General features: G+C 47.5%; 1 protein-coding gene across 3 annotated transcripts in view; it reads right to left on the bottom strand.

The window, feature by feature from the left end:
- Nucleotides 1-16,619, bottom strand: part of RFX4 (regulatory factor X4) — a 163,985-nt gene that overhangs the window by 37,967 nt on the left and 109,399 nt on the right. For all 3 annotated transcript variants that reach the window (XM_034644081.1, XM_034644080.1, XM_011235295.3), the window contains 3 exons: nucleotides 8,067-8,167; nucleotides 5,978-6,036; nucleotides 2,204-2,348 (listed from right to left, as the gene is read on the bottom strand). In XM_034644081.1, the coding sequence (XP_034499972.1) occupies nucleotides 2,204-2,348; nucleotides 5,978-6,036; nucleotides 8,067-8,167 (305 nt within the window). The remainder of the gene's footprint in view (nucleotides 1-2,203; nucleotides 2,349-5,977; nucleotides 6,037-8,066; nucleotides 8,168-16,619) is intronic.

Raw genomic sequence — 16,619 nt, 5'->3', positions numbered from 1 at the left:
ATTATTCACTGCTTCTTGCCCAGCTTCTAACACAATGCCTGGCCCAGGACAGGCATTCAGTAAGTACCAGCTGGGTTGACCTGAACCTCACCACTCCCTTCCTCTAGCTGAAGGGCACAATCACAGCTGAAGGGTACCATTCTGTCCTGGGCCTAAGAGAACTTGAAGAGGAAAACCCAAAAGTTTCCCTTCTTGGAGAGGCTGCAGTGACCTCCAAGGTGCCCCAGCAAAGGCTCAGAGCCTGGCCCCTAAAGCAAGCGGTGGGGCCTGCGTTTTCCCCTGTGAGTGCGGGTGACATTTTCTCCTCCATCAAAGGTGCTGAGGGCAGAAGAGAGCTGGGTCTCACGCTGCTGGGAGTCGTGTCATTCTGGGTTCCCATTCATCTGTCCGGCCCAGCCAGACGTTACTGGCACCTCGTCCTGGGGTGAGGCCCTGGAGACACAGTGATTGAAGGCACGGCTAGTGCTGTTGGGGGCTGACACCCACGCTCTCTGTTGGCCTTGTAGCAGGGAGCAGGACAAACAGAACAGGAGCATGACCGCATGGATTTGGAAAGACCCTGCAGCCTCTGGAACTTGCCCACATCTCATCATTTTTGTCTCCTCTGCTCCTCCAAGAGAGAAGCACTAGTGCATGGGTGAAGCCGAGGTCGGGCGTAGGTCGGAGAGCCCCCTCTGTTGCTGGGGGTAAGGGTCACCAGCTCTCTGAGGCTGAGTCTTGTCCTCCGTAAAAGGAGGGCGGTGGGTACCTTCCACGTGGGGTTGATGTAGAGAATTAACGAGATCACACACGTGATAGGTCTGCGCAGACGAGTCCATCTGTGAGCTCAATTCTTATTTTAGGGACCACCTTCTAAGTTCTTACCAGAGGAAAGCAGGCTGCTGGCTGCTGTGGAGTAGGGAACATGTACGGAAGGAGCTCTAGGAAAGAAGCCCCAGCAAAGGTCCCCAGGGTTCAGGTTTTAGCTGCTCCGGTGGCTTTTGAAAAGGGCTCTGTGGGAAGGAGGTCTCTAATAGGAACATCTTTCGGAACTTGTTTTTAAACACCACATGCTTAGCCTGGCTGAAGAAAGTTCCCTCAAGAGGACACACGGAAGGCGTATACTAGAAATCTGAGGGGCCTGGGGGCTCACAGGAGAACAGGCCCAACTTCTCAGGGGGACAGCCGCCGTGCAGCTTCCTCAATAATGTACTCTCAGGATCTGGGGCCTCACCCCGCTCAGAAGGAGAGAGTGCCCCAGCTGTCATCCCCCACCTCCAGCGAGTCTCAGCAACAACCTTTCTGAGAGCGGGTAGGAGAGTGTGGACCCGCCATTCTGCACTCCTGTTCCCCTGCTCCCTACAGCCGGGGCATAAGAAAGCAAAGTGAGGAAGTTGCCAGTAGACCCCCATCCAGGGCCGCTGGGTGTGGGATGTGGGGGGCAGCAGGCTGTGATGGGCGCGTGAGCAACAGCAGAAGTGTGCTGATGATGGTGGAGTTCTCAGCCCCCCACATCCTCTACTACTAAGAGCACCCGACCTGACCTCAGCCAGACAACAGCGGAGCAGTGTCCCTGCAGCCTTTGTCCACAGGGACATGAACACATGCTCACAGACGTACACCACCACCCACTCCCTGCTCAAACATTTAACGGGATCCAAGGTTTCACCTGCCAGTAGGTGGGCTGCCTCGTGTGACCCTCTGCCTGGAAACAGGCAGCGTATCCAGCTGACTCCAGGCTGATGTACACTCAGACAGGCAGCACGCTTTTGTTCTCATTTTTTTATGTCACCTATGGGACTATGCCTGGCACTGAGAGTCACCCCGGGAGCCTTTTGCATGACACTGTGTGCTGCCCAACTGCACCAGGCTCCCCTTCCCCCAGGAATGTTGATNGGCAGCACGCTTTTGTTCTCATTTTTTTATGTCACCTATGGGACTATGCCTGGCACTGAGAGTCACCCCGGGGGGCCTTTTGCATGACACTGTGTGCTGCCCAACTGCACCAGGCTCCCCTTCCCCCAGGAATGTTGATACATGTCCTTTTAAATCAATTAGCCCTCCCCTCTGGGCTGACCCATTTAACAGGAACAATAAGAGGGAAGAGATCCTAGGGGGAAGGACAGGGTGGGAATGCCTCTTAAATATTTACCAAGATACTTTTCCTTTCTTTCTTTCTTTTAAAAACAAAAACAGAAAAGACACGATGGGCGGCACATCTTACACTGGATGATGAGTTTCCGGTGCTCATCGCGGGAATCTTCCATGGTGTAGAGGGTTTGCTTGGTGATGCTGTTGAGGTCCACGTTCCTCCAGTCTTCCAGCATTTGGAATGTGATGTCTGCACTGTGGATCACCGTCCGAGATGCCTGTAATCCAAGCCAATCAACTCATTAGCTCGAGGGTGATTAGGTTAAAACCCCTGCACATTCTTTTCTTTTTAATGAATCTGCATACAGTATTTTGCAAGCTACTTGGAAATTCAGGAAAACTCCATTTGGGGAAATCAGCAGATGAGTCCATAACTCAGAAGACCCACACAGTCTTTTCTCTCGTGGCTGTCTTTTCTCAGCTCTATAAAAAATTACTCCAGGGTGGTCGAGGCTGGACCAAATCCTGCTGTTCCCAGCCCCTTGGTCTTGACTCCTGGTGAACAATGGGATGAAGCCCAGAGACCTGTCAGCCTTCTGATGTAAGCTTCCAGGATGGGAGCTCTGTGCTTAATAACCCATGTGTCTCTAGTGTCCGAGAAGCAACGGGCCCAGATCTTGGAACAGTCCTGTTACCCGAGGGCCAATGACATCTTTAATCCCAGCAATCTTACAATGTGTATTTTTCCATATAAATGCATTCTGAAGCAGTTTATGGTCTAGCTTTCCACTTCTGCTTTTTGGATTTTAGGGACTATAATGATGAAAACAAATACGAGTAACTGAGAGGGAAGTGGGGGGCGAAACCTGAAGACTCAGTTGCTCATTAACATGCACGTGGTGTGTGTGCCCGCTTACGTGCACACTCCACCTGTGGTTTCCTCAGCAAACCCCCATGAGTAGAACTTCAATTGGCAAGTGGGAACAATACTTGGAACCACCAAGTTGGAACAATACTGATAAAAGCAAAAAAAAAAACCAAAACAAAACAAACAAAAAACCAAAACATTTGCAGGATCATTTCCTTTACTTGCATGTTTTAAAAAATGTCTTTAATAAAATGGAAAAAAAAAGAATTCTGATACACATGGACATTAAGTCTCCTAATGTGTGTGAATTTCCAGGCAAAGGTAAATACCGACAACCCCCCCCCACCCGACTGAGCACAATTGTAAACTCTTACTTAAATCACTGTAGGACTTTCTGAAGGTCAGAGGCCTAGAATATATGAATATACGAGTTGGGTCCATCTCTACTGATAATGGAAACAACTAAATGTAAAGGTTTGTGATTCTGGACTCAAATATATTTAGTTCAAATCTTGGCCCTGCTGCTACCCAACTGGCTCATTTGGGGCAGGTGGGCCGATTGGCCTCAGTTTCCTGATCTAGAAGAGGGAAGTGTAATGGTGCCTGCCTCTGAAGGAGGGCTGGGGTTTGAGGACTCTGGAGATAATGTTTGAACAGGGCGTAGTTCAGGGAGTAAGAGCTCAACAAAGGAGCTACTGTTATCCAGGTCCACGGTCTTTGTGGTGATCCTCAGACACCTCGGGACCGTGGCTCATGGCGTTGTGGCCAGCTGGAGCGTTCCTCACGCACCCTGCCTGGCATTCCTGCCGTCACACGTACTCCAACTCCAACGTCACACCCGTGGCACGGTCTCCTCTAACCGCTGGGTCTCAATCACACTTACGTGCCCCATCATTCTCTATTTTCATTGTGTTTCCGTCCTCACACTTAGCACTTTTAATGAATTGTTTTTTGGTTCACTTTTTTTTTTCTCTGCTCAGGGCAAGTACCACTAAATATAGTGTCTGACATACAGCGGGCACTCAAAAGATTGTGTGCCACGAATGGTTGAGACAGGAATGCCAAGTTGCTTGCTTAGTGTATCTGAAAGGGCCCAGGTATTTAGATCCTGGGTTTCAGTATGACTTGTCTTGTATGTGGTTAGGAAAGCCTGCTGGGATATTCACTAGGATGTTCCGTGGAGTTTCCTTCCTGTCACTAAACCCAGTTCCTCCGGCTGATCCAGAAATGTGTCTGAGAGCTGTCCCGTCAAGATGGAAAGATAGCATATGCTGATATAATACATACCGTCTGTGTGGGAAGTGGAGAGAGAGCATATGTGCTTGCACGTGTGTGTGCACACACGCGTGCAGACGGTTGTAGGTACAGATACGGATGTTTTCACCTGCATGTATTAAAGAGTCAAAGGCGTCCCCAAACTGCCCGAGCCCAGGAGGGAGGCTCCAAAGCCATGCCTAGTTCTCTGGTATAACCCAAGCCCAGCTCTTCCAAGCTAACGAAAGAACCAGAAGGCACGCACCCCTGGAAATATGGCAGTGTTTCCCTGTCCTGCCAATATTTGTTTGCTCCCCTAAATCCCACTAATCTGGTCAGGCTCTGCCCTGTCCCAGAACGGTGCTCAGGTGTGGCCTCTCTCCCAGCCAGCTCGAACGTGAAGGGTGTACCTCTGCTTTCCAAATCTTCCAAATCACCCACTGTGCTGTTTATGCCGGAGGCAAGGCAGGGACAGTGAGCTATGTGTGGGTGTCGTTCTGTATTTTCAGGTTCCTGGCCTGGAGGCTTCCTTCAGGTCACTCTAACGCGAAACCCCGTCCTCCAACCTTGACCTTGAATAGCTAGCACCGACCCAGAACCACAGCATGAAGAGAGGTGGCAGACTCCACACAAAGAAGGCAGGCAGGTGGCGGGCGGGAGTGAGGGCTCCAGCCAAGCGTAAGAGGAAGTGGGGCTGACCAGGACGACAGTGCCTGCTGGACAGGAGCTCAGCCCATCTACTTGACTCCCGCCCTGGGAAATGGGGCTCTGGGGCTGTTTAGCTGTCATCTCCCAGGTTCAACTGTTAAGGACCAAGTAAAAACAATTTCTGAACGCATGCAAATCAAGCAAAAATAGCCCCTCCCATCCGAGGGCCAGATTTGACCGGTAGCCACAGGTCTGCCCCTTCTGCTTTAAGATCATTAACATTCTAAGAAATGTTAACTGGCTGCCTTAATAGACTTCGATTCCCTTCCTTAAGGTGCAAACTTAGGAGAAACACAAAGCTTTATGCCATCAAATTATCACCAAGGAGTTATAGGGAGATATTCCACCTTTTACTGTACGCATTTTTGTTATTGCTGAATTTTTTATAGTAAGCATGTGTCACTTTTGTGCTAAAAAGAATAAAAAATCTGGAGAAAATAAACAAAAGTGGGTGAATGTTTAACATACTGTGTGGCTTTGAACTCTTCTGGAGGATACATACACAACAAACAAATCATCCTCTTTATCTGTTTGAATCATTTATCTCTGTGATTCATAAGGTGGGGGGGGTGTGTGTGTGTGACACTGGGTGCCCAGGCTACATTTGGCCGCGTCTGGAGACATTCTTGATGGCCACAATCAAGGTGGTACCTGGGGGTGGGGTGCTGGGCATCGGGGTGCTGGCATGCGGGGAGACGCCAGGGATGCTACTAAATGCCTGCACTGCACCAAACAACCTCCGAGAGCGAAGAATGATCCAGCCCCACATGTCAGCAGTGGCCCAGAAAGCCGGATCTACTCAAGGGAAACACAAACTTGTGCACAGAACATGTCTGAAAGGTTAAGGGGTGACTGACGTCAGAAATTATGTTATATGTTAGTCGAAACTATTTCGTGATTGCCTAATGTTTTTACTCTTTATCAGTAGAAATTAAACAGTAAGAGTGTATCAAGCACCTATTATACTGTATTAAACTATCAAACAGCCATGCCCCCGACAGATCTCTGGGGAGCTCTTCTGTACACTCGTGGGCAATGACTTCGCAGGAATTAGAAAACATAACATAGGACACATACCTGGCAAAGGTGATTCAGTGATGTTTGCCGTCTCAGAATTTGGGAAAACCTCCTCGACACTGCAAGAAGGAAGAGTCAGTCTGAAGTTTTTGCATGCTGTATGGTCCTACCTTGGATTTTCCAGGGGCAGATTTCGAAAAGTAGCTTATTTGCCTAAATTCGTCTCACTGTCCAACCCCATTTTATGTACCTGCTGGCAAAACCCTGCATTTGATTCTTTGTTCTCCCATGTGGACAACTACTTCCTAAAATGGCGATATTTGGGGTACATATTTCAAAGTCACCCGCATGCCCTACTGGCAGGTGTGAGAAATTGTGGCGTCAATCAACCGTGAGTAAAAGCAATTATTTACTTGTCTTTCATTTCGCTAATTGCGAGCTCAATCACTTCTCCCCATAAATAATTGCTGGAATCAAGTGGAAGCTTTGAAGAAGGCCCTTTAAAAGTAGTACATCTAATAGGGAAACTTGATTGAGCCTCAGCGGTGTGTGGTGTGAGGGCTTGCTTTTAGGACGGAACCCTGGGCTGTACCTTAAATGCAGCTTTGCGTTCATAATCTGCCGTTTTTATCAAATGGTCTCCACACCCTGGCGGTGTGTTTTGCTGATCCTGTTTACTATAGTGATGTAACAGGCTGACGGTTCGAAGTGGGGTGATTTTAAATCTGAAGATTTCAAGACCAAGCAGACAAGCCATGTGGCAGCCCCAGGTCTCCATTCTCGCAGAGCTGTCTGGAGTGGTGTGTGTTTCCACTACTCGCCCATTCTCGAAGTGCCCCCGGGGCTCCCCGGGAAGAGGGGTTTCTGCAGGCCCCGACAGGTGGAAGGTCTGACAGGCCTCCTTGCTGCCAACTTTCTACAGGTTTGTTTTGTCAGCATAATTAAAACGGGTGCGGGGCATTCTTCTCATTAATTTCTGAACTGGTCAAGAAGCAGAAATTTCCCTGGGATTATTCTAATTTGTACTCAGAGCCAGCTTGGTTTGAAAAATAGGGCGTGGGGTGGAGGGATGGGGGGGGTGGGGGCGCAGATGAACTTCTAATTTTCCAGACCGATCAATCGTTAATCCTTCTCCTTAATTACTTTTTCTTTAACTTTGTGATGTGGAATTTAGTGCTCATGAAAAGAAAAGAACTGAGAGCCGTGAAATAAAGCGGGCTTTATCAGTAGGTGCTGGGCACTGCAGGCGGCCTCAGCCTCCGAGCGCCTCTGAAAGGGCTCCCTGTGCCTGCCCAGAGAGGGTAATTTGATCCCCTTCATTTTCCCTGTCGCCACTTACTCTGGGGCAAGAATGGCAAGCTGTATTCAAATGCTGCTTTAAGAAACCTATATCTTAAAACTTTGTTTTGCTTAAAATCATTTCATCTTTGTGTAATAGCACGTGCGTCTTCCCACAAGTACAGAAACACCGAGAGAGAAGAAATAGGTCCGGTTTTCTCAGGCAAAACTAAGGGTGGAGAATGGCTGGTGATGCTCAGCAGAAAAAAAAAAATCACAGTCCTATCCCTGTAGGAGAAATATTAATTTGGCTTCCTAATTAGCTAGATAATTGAATATGTGAAGCCCCGAAGCCGTTTCCTGGCTCCCGTCTTTGGGGGCAGGGACTTCGGGGAAAGCCCAGAGTTTTGGGGTCGGGCAGACTTGAGTTTGACTCCTGGCCCCTTCTTACCAGCTGAGGGGCTGTGTGGCTTTGAGGAAGTTTCTTGGCCTCTCGGAGCCTCATCTGCAGGACAGGGATCCTGCTCCCTACATCACAGAGGTGGTGTGAGGATTACACGGGATGAGATGGTGTGATAAACAGACACTCTGGTGTCAACAGACGGACCTGGGAGCAAATCCTGCCCCGGCTACTGACTACCGCCCTAAGCCCCTTTCATTTTCCATAAAGGGATAAGTGTGCCACCTGTAACACACCTTTTGGGAGGACTGAGGAAGTTCATGCATGAAAAGCGCTAGGCTTCGTCCCTGGTGCTTTGCAAACAGTAAATGTAAGTTACCATTATTATTTTATGAACGACCTATATAATAAAATTGTTCAGCACTAGAATGTTGTTCTCGCTTCCCCTCAGCTCCCCACCTCTGTACTTACATTCAAACTTAATGTTTCGTAAATTTTCTGGGAGGTCATGGAGAGCCACTTTTAGCCACTCATCCAGCTGCTTGGCAAACTTTCGGATCACCTGAGTTAAGCTGGAAGGAGAAATGATCCATTTTAAGTGCCTCGTGTATTGCCTGGACGGGGTGGGGCTGTCCTGGAATCATGTTTTGGTTGCACCAGTGTCACACAGAGCGGCGGCCTCAGGGGCAGCGGGGTGGCCCCGGTCCCGCAGGGCACTGGTGGGCGTGAGCAGGGCCCAGAGGGAATGTGCCCCCATGCTGGTCGCCGGGGACTGTGGCGCCCTGACTCTGAGCAACACGCCATCCGTCCTGTTCTGCACAAGCCTGTGTGAGCCGCTTGGCAGGACCTGGGAAGCAACAGCGTGTCTTGACACCGACACGCAGCCCTGACCTTGAAACCATATCCTGTTTGGAGAGCCAAGGGCTGTGTGGGGGCCGGGGGTGAAGGGTGAGGGGACGGCAGGTTGCAGCATGAGATGGGAATCGTGAGGACCTTGAGCACCGCTTCCAGCCTCTCACTGTGAACACCACGGGCTGGGCCCCGCGTCGTCCCCAGAGTCCTCCTTCAGCTAGCCGCCACAGGGACCTCAGCCCCTGTGGAACGTCCACACCGTCCGCACCCCTACCCGGCCCTCGGCAGTGCCCCTTGGACTCTCCTGTCCGACCCTGATCACCCACCTCCCCTCCCCGCCCCCCCGAGGCGGGCCCACTGGGTTTCTCGTTCCTTCACACCTCACTTTGCCAACCTTCTCCAAGACCCTCCACCAGCAGCGGGCACCGCTGAGGAGAACTTCTCGGGGAACACAGCCACAAAGGGAGAACTTTCCAGCACTCCACTATGGCACAGCTCTCCTCCCCCACCACCTTGACAGAATCAAGGACGGTTAACCCCATGTCTTCCCCTCCTGCGTCCTCAGGAACCCCACCTCACTGACCACCCCTTCTCCTGGATAGCCCACCTCTTCCTCTCACCAAGCATGTCTTACCTTAAAAATAAACCCTCTTATTTCCTCACGCTCTCTCTTCAGGTTACCTCCCTCTGTCTTCCACTTCACAGATGTCCTTCTTCAGAGAGTTGCCCAGACTCTCTCTCCTTTCCTTCACCTCCTGCTCACTCCTCCCCTCACTCCAGTCTCTCAGCCTAAACAGCTCCCCACCAGGCAGCAAGCTGCATCCAGATGTGAACCCAATGGACTCATTTTGGTTCCCATCTGACTTGACATCTTGGCAGCATTTGGCTCTGTTGGCCCCTCCTCCTGGAAACATTCACTTCCCCTGGTGGTTGTGGCCCCTCTGTCTTGCAGCTGCTTCTTCTCAGTCACAAAGCTCAGCCCCTCTACCTGGCCTTTACTTCCTCCGGCTCCTCCACGTCTAGTCCTGGGCCCTCGCTGGTCAGATTTTGTCCTTCCCTGGACTGCTTCCCTGTGACCACAGCTTTAGGCCCTATCTACACTTGTTTTTATAGGTCTAGAGCAAAGGTCTCCAGAACTCTAGACCAACCACCTACTAGGGCTCCTCCGTTTAGCATCCCAAAGGCACATCAATCCTCAAGATGTCCAAACTGAACTCACTGCTTCTCCGTCAGACCTGGTTCTTTTCTTATGTTCCCTATTTCTTATGTATTCTTATGTTCACTTTTCCCCAAAGTTTTTGTTTTCAATTTTTTATATGAAAAAATTTCAAATATAACCCAAGATAGAATGGTATAATAAACCTCCAGGTAACTCTGACTCAGCTCCAATAACTAGCAACATTTTCCCAGTTCCGTTTATCACATGCCACTCTGTCTTTTCTGGAATGATGTAAGCAAATTCATGACATATCATTTCAAAAACTGTGTGCATCTTCTAATAAGCACTTAAATATCATGTATATGTATGCACACACACACTTAAAACCACCATGCCATTAGTACACTTAACTGAATGAACAGCAGTTTCTCAATATGATCTAAAGCCCAGCCTGCACTCAAATTTCTCTATTTCTTTCAAAGCTATCTTTTGGTTTTTCTGAATCAAGATCCAAACAAGGTCTACACATTGCACAAAACATTGCCTTGTTCTATTTCTTAAGACTTCTTAAAAAATTCTCTTTCATGCCATTGGTTTGTTGGCCACCTCAAGTTATTTGTTCCCTGGAATGTCCCACACTCTGATTTGGCTGATGTCTTCCTCATAGTGCCATTTAACCTGTTCATCTATCCTGGGTGCTTCTCATAAACTGATGGTTCTAAAAAGTAGATCGAATTAAGTTACTTTTTTTTTTTAAGATTTTATTTATTTGACAGAGAGAGACAGCCAGCGAGAGAGGGAACACAAGNCGAATTAAGTTACTTTTTTTTTTTAAGATTTTATTTATTTGACAGAGAGAGACAGCCAGCGAGAGAGGGAACACAAGCAGGGGGAGTGGGAGAGGAAGAAGCAGGCTCATAGCGGAGGAGCCTGATGTGGGGCTTGATCCCATAACACCGGGATCACGCCCTGAGCCGAAGGCAGACGCTTAACAACTGCGCCACCCAGGCGCCCCTAAGTTACATTTTTTTTTAAGGCAAGAGAACTTCGTTGGTGCCCCCTGTGCTGCCCACTGAACCACACCATGAGACTCATAATGGCTGGTTGTCCCTCTTTTACTGCATCTGGTTTTGACACTTGAATAGTCTCTTGTCCCATGAGTGTGTACGGCAGACTTTATCTCCAAGTTGCCTCTCAATGTCATCCAGTCCTTCTCTTTTCTCCCTACTTCCAGCTATCCATCATCTCTCCCCTGGGCCAGTACTGCAGCTTCTAGAACAGCAGGTACAAGAGCCTACCTGCTTGCTCACCTCCCCACCTCTACCCCGTCTTCCACACTGTGAGAGGGATTTCTCCCAAACACTTGCAATTCAGATCCAGTTCACCTTCTGATTAAAACCCCCCAAAGCTTTCACATTATTCTTAGGATAAAGACCAAAATCCTGACTGTGATCCCCAAGGCTCACACTCCAGCCTTGCTTTCCTCTCCAGCCTCACCTTGCATTCTCTCTCTTCATCCATGTTTCAACCCCTCTTGCTTCCACCCAGTTCTTTCCCACCTCAGGGCCTTTGACCTTGGTATCCTTCCGTCCAAGAGCATCCCACACTTCTTCACCTACTCGACTCTTCCTCATCAATCTGATCTCAGGGTAGGTGTCACGTCCACAGGAAAACCTTCTCTGAAACCCCCTAGTCTAGGTCAGAGTCCCTGATTATTCCTCTTGAAGGGCCAAGTTGGGACAGTTGGTAACTATACACTGACTTGTGTGATTATCTGATTCATGTCCGTCTTTCCCATGAGACTGTATGCTCCAATGTGGAGGCAGGGACTATGTCTGTTTTGCTCATCCCTATGCGTTCAGCACCTAGCATGGTGCCTGACACCAAGAAGGCACGTGAGGAAAGTTTGTTAAACGAAATGAATGAATAAATGAGTGGCTCCCAATCCCCAGCTGGATGGACTCTACCCACACTGTCCCCCGCTTTATCTTTCTGACTTCAGCTCCTCCCACTCCCTCTCCCCTCCCCCACCCCCCTGCCAGCTTCCTCAATTCCCACAGCATCAGCTTCTTTTCTGTTTCTTCAGGTCCTTGACAACCTCACCAGGGCCTTTGGATCTGCTGTTCCCTCAGCCTGGAAAGCTCCTGCCCCAGAATGCAGCCTGTTTCCTCCCTTCCTTAACAACTTCAGAGGTTGGTTCAAGTGTTGGCCACAGGATCTGAAACTGCCAGTCTCCCCACACTCCCAGCTCTACCAACTATCTCAACACTCTTGAGCCTGCCATATGTTTTAAGAAGATCAGTCTGGTGCCTGAGATGAAAATCGAGTGTAGAAGGGCAAGGACAGAGCAAGGAGATCTGTTTAGAGGTTATTCCAATAATCCAGGCAAGAGAGCATCCGGGGTGAAGGTGGTAAACAGTGGAAATAATGTAATATGGCCAGATTAACATACTTTGAAGGCAGAGCCAGCAGGATGTCCTGGTGAGTGGATGTGGGTGCATGAGGAAAGAATGTTGTCAAGGATGCCTTCGTGAAACAAAGGTGGTATATGTACCCCCGTGCCTAGCAGAGTGCCTGATACACAGGAGGGGCTTGATAAATGTGGACTACTGAGTGAACCAAAAGTACCGCACACGCAATAAAGCCAAAGGACATTCTCAGAGATTAACACATTGGATCCGACTTTAAGTGAGATGACTTCTTAGAATATTTGGCCACTCTGGACAGAGGTCAAAATTTAGAGGGTGACCTAGATCAGAGTCTGAAGTGATCATCTGATGGCTGCTGTACCATCGAGGATGGTGGGCTGCCATTCCCCACCCATGACACCTTTCCCAGGGGCCATGACTTGCAGCTGGAGTAGAGGAGCTGGCCTTCGTACGGGAGCAGGAAGTAAGCAGCACGACCAGTGATGGGCCTTTTCCTTTGTGCAATCATTTGATTTTATTACAGTGAAGAAAAGTGGGAAGCGACTCATCCTGGAAAGGATTCTATTCTGGGACTTGGAACTGGGACTGCCAGACTTTTAGGAGTAATCTGAACACGAGCAAGTGAGGAGCTGAACTCCTGCTCACCTGGCCTAGAGAAGCCTCCTGGCTCGCTCCACCTTCCTGCAGCATCAGATGATGCCCTCCGTCACTCTCTTCCTCACATACTCTCCTTTGATGGGACACACGCTGCGGCCTGACCCCCTTCTCTATGACTTACCCTGTCTCCTTCCATTTCACTCCCCAGGCTGGCACTCCCAGGGTCTGTCCTGTACCTCCAGTGTCACGCCTTCTCGTCCCTTTTGTGCAGGCGGCTCCCTCGTCTATAGCTGCAGCTTCAGCCCTTCTCCTGCATCTTGATTCCGCACTTGTAATTCTCTGAATGACTTCCAGCCGTGATGCTGGTACAACAGCAACAGCACTGATACCAGCTACCTTCTAATGAGGGCAGTGTGCCAAGTACTAAACACTTCACACGTATTTTCTTATTGAATCCTCACATCTACCCTACGAAGGAGGTACTAGTGTTAGTCCCAGCAGACAGGTGAGAAACCGAGGCTCAGAGAAATTACTTGATTTGTCCGAGGAGATGCAACAAGTAAGTGGACAAGCCAAGACTGAAGCCCACATGTGTCTACCTCCAAAGGTCTAGTATCTCAGTCTTCTTTCTGCTTCTCTGATATCTCAACTTCCCTGCCCAGCCACCACCCCTACACAGCTGTGTGTGTGTGCTCATTAGCGGGTGTGCACACACACACACACACACACACTTCCTTACTTCTGATGAACCAATCATTACTAACAACCACTATGCCAAGATCACCTGGGAGGTCACAAGAAGGGAAAAGCCCAAGTTTGAGAATGATCTACCTTTCTTACAAATAAACAGCAAATGGTTCATGGTTATCTCTGTATTATCACTTGTTCACCTGCATTTCAATATGGTTTACAGAGCTAGAAGGTAAGGGGTAGGTCAGCTAGTGAGAACTTCCAGAGTCAAATCTCATTTCTACCCTGGCCAAGCACCAGGCTGGGCACACAGAAGGCACTCAAACAGGTTTCAGGGATGAATGAGTACATAAAATTGTGGAAAGTCAGCTGTCTGATGACATCTGGTCTTTTGAATAACTTTTTCCGCTGATTTCATGAGAAAGGCACTGAGTTTCTAAGTCAAGGATCACTTTGGCAATTAGTTAACAATGTACGTATTAAAAATACTCTCCTGCGGACGACTGTACACTCAGTGGGGGGGCGGGGGCACGTGTATCTTCTTTAATGCGGTGTTCCGGGACTCAGCATAGTGCCCGCATGCTGTAGGAATCAACCAACACTGCTCAGTGAAGAATCGACAGTTAAGTCGTGGCTGTTTCATTTCTTTGCCGGTGAAGGTGGACTAAAGTTATTTTGGCTCTTAAGCTTCAATTTTTATGTCTATAAAAATGAGCCAATTATAGAGAAGGATTTCATTAGCATTTCATTAGCACCCCACAAACTGCTTCGTAACAAACTACAGATGCCTTGCCGGTGTGTAACACCTAGTAAGCACTACTAGAGGTATGTGAAGCTCTCATATAAAGGTGTGTATACTTCCGCTGACCCCCCAGGAGGTACCTTCTCACTATAAAACAGGTACACAATCGGCCACTATCTAGTTCCCTTGAACAATGTGCAAGAAAGAATAACTCAAAGCTTAAAGGGGTCCATATATACATATATATATATAATAGGTGTGTATATTTATTTTTATAATCCTACGCATATTTAAAAATCAGATATATATGTGTATGCACACAATTATAAAAATAATCCAGTCTCAATTAGAACACTAGAAAAACACAGAAAAACATGAGATTAAAATTTGACCATAATCCCACTGGGAGGTAATCTTTGTTGCTTACCTAGGTATGTTTCTGTTCCACCTAGAGTGTGGAAAATTAGAAAGAACAACACTCCCACCATAACAAGAGAAAGCCAGATAATCTGCAAAATCATAACTTTTCTTTAACTCATCAGACAGCTGAAATCACAACCGCCTAGCTTGGAATACACAGAAAGACAAGCACCTCCAAAGAGAGGAGGACTTGGGAACTGGTTCCTCTATGTTTGAGGGAGGAAAGTGGGACATCTAAGTAAATAGAATTCAGCTCAATTTTTAAAACAGATTGCTAAAAGCAATGTGTGAACTCACATGAGAGTATAGAACTCTGGGAGCCACGGATGCAAAGGAAGTTGACATCTACTCACAAGATCTTCCCCACAGACCTCACCAGGTGCTTGTGAAGAATCCCAGAGAACAGAGAATGGAGGAAGCCTATCTCTGAGGTGCCTGTTTGGAGGAGGGGAGCAACCACTTAATGTAGGGAAAGCATGAAGCCCTAGCCAGCCTTCTCTCCCCTATGGAACAAAAGCCTCAAGTGGCTAGGGGAAGGACAGAAACACCGTTGACCGTGGGCAAAGAAAGAGACCCACTGCAGGTGGGGGAAATAAAAAGAAAAAGCTCTTTAACCTTGGTAGAAACCATCAGGGGCTCAGACTATTAGAGATTTATCTCTGGGGTGGGACAGGATCACTGAGAATGCCCATCTCTGAGAGCCAAAGTCACAGGGCTTGCTGGGGACTAAGCCAGAACACCAGGGAACCCCCACACCCCCACTCAAGCCCTAAAGAGGCTAACAAGTGTGTATACTTCCCGACCAGGGAAGGCCTAATGCTGAGGGTGTAGCAGCAACATTGAGAAAACCCCCCTCAACAAACTTCCGACCTAAGCACAGGGTACCCCAGAAGAATGTTAATGTGGTAGTCCACTGAGGGTGCCCATGGCAACCACAAAAACCAAACCCAATCAATACCTAGATCAACGGACTCAACCCCTCACATTAAGAGCCTAGGAGAAAAGAGGCATGTCTATTTCCAGGCATAAATACTACCTACTTCAGTCTCTACTGTTCTAACCACTGTTTGGAAGTCAATAAACAATTATAGGACACATGGAAAATTAAGAAAAAAGAACCTACTATGACTAACTGGATAAAAAAACAAGACCCATCTATATGCTGCCTTACTTCAGACCTAAGACACATACAGACTGAAAGTGAAGGGATGAAAAATGAGAGCGAAAAAAGAAAAAAAAATGGGTAGCAATACTTAGACAAAAAAGGACTTTAAAACAAAGATGGTCACAAGAGACAAAGAAGGGCATTACAGAATGATAAAGGAATCAGTCCAATAAGAAGATAAAATAATTACAAATATCTATGCATTCAACACAGGAGCACCTAAATACATGAAGCAAATATTAACAGACGTAAAAGGAGAAGTTGACAGTAACACATTAATAGTAGGGGAACTTAACAGTCCAAACATCAATGGGCTGATTATCCAGGCAGAAAATCAATAAGGAAACAGTGGCTTTGAATGATACATTAGACCAGATGGACTTAACAGATAGAGTCAAAACATTCCATCTAAAAACAGCAGAATGCACATTCTTTTCAAGTTCACATGGAACATTCCCCAGGATAGATCACATGTTAGGCCACAAAACAAGTCTCAATAAATTTAATATTTAAATATTATTAAGCATCTTTTCTGTTCACAATGGTTTGAAACTAGAGATAAGTTACCAAAAAAAAAAAATGGAAAAAACACAAGCACGTGGAGGCTAAACAAAATGCTACAAAACAATCGATGGCTCAATGAAGAAATCAGAGAAAAAATGATGGGCATGAAGGAGGAACTTGATGGAATGAGCACTGGGTGTTACAAGCAACTGATGAATCACTAAGCTCTACCCCTGAAACTAATAATACACTATATCTTAACAAAATTGAATTTAAATAAAAAAATTTTTAAAAATACATAAGAGACAAATGAAACTGAAATCACAATGGTCCAAAATCTTTGGGATGCAGCAAAAGCAGTTCTAAGAGGGAAGTTTATAGTGATAAAGGCCTACCTCAAGAAACACAAAATATCTCAAACAATCTAATATTATATCTAAAGAAACTAGAAAAAGAAAAAGAACAA

Source organism: Ailuropoda melanoleuca, chromosome 15 (assembly GCF_002007445.2).
Source record: "Ailuropoda melanoleuca isolate Jingjing chromosome 15, ASM200744v2, whole genome shotgun sequence".
In the NCBI taxonomy this organism is placed as follows: domain Eukaryota; kingdom Metazoa; phylum Chordata; class Mammalia; order Carnivora; family Ursidae; genus Ailuropoda; species Ailuropoda melanoleuca.
The sequence above is the reverse complement of the archived record's forward strand: the minus strand, read 5'-3'. Positions and strand labels throughout refer to the sequence as shown.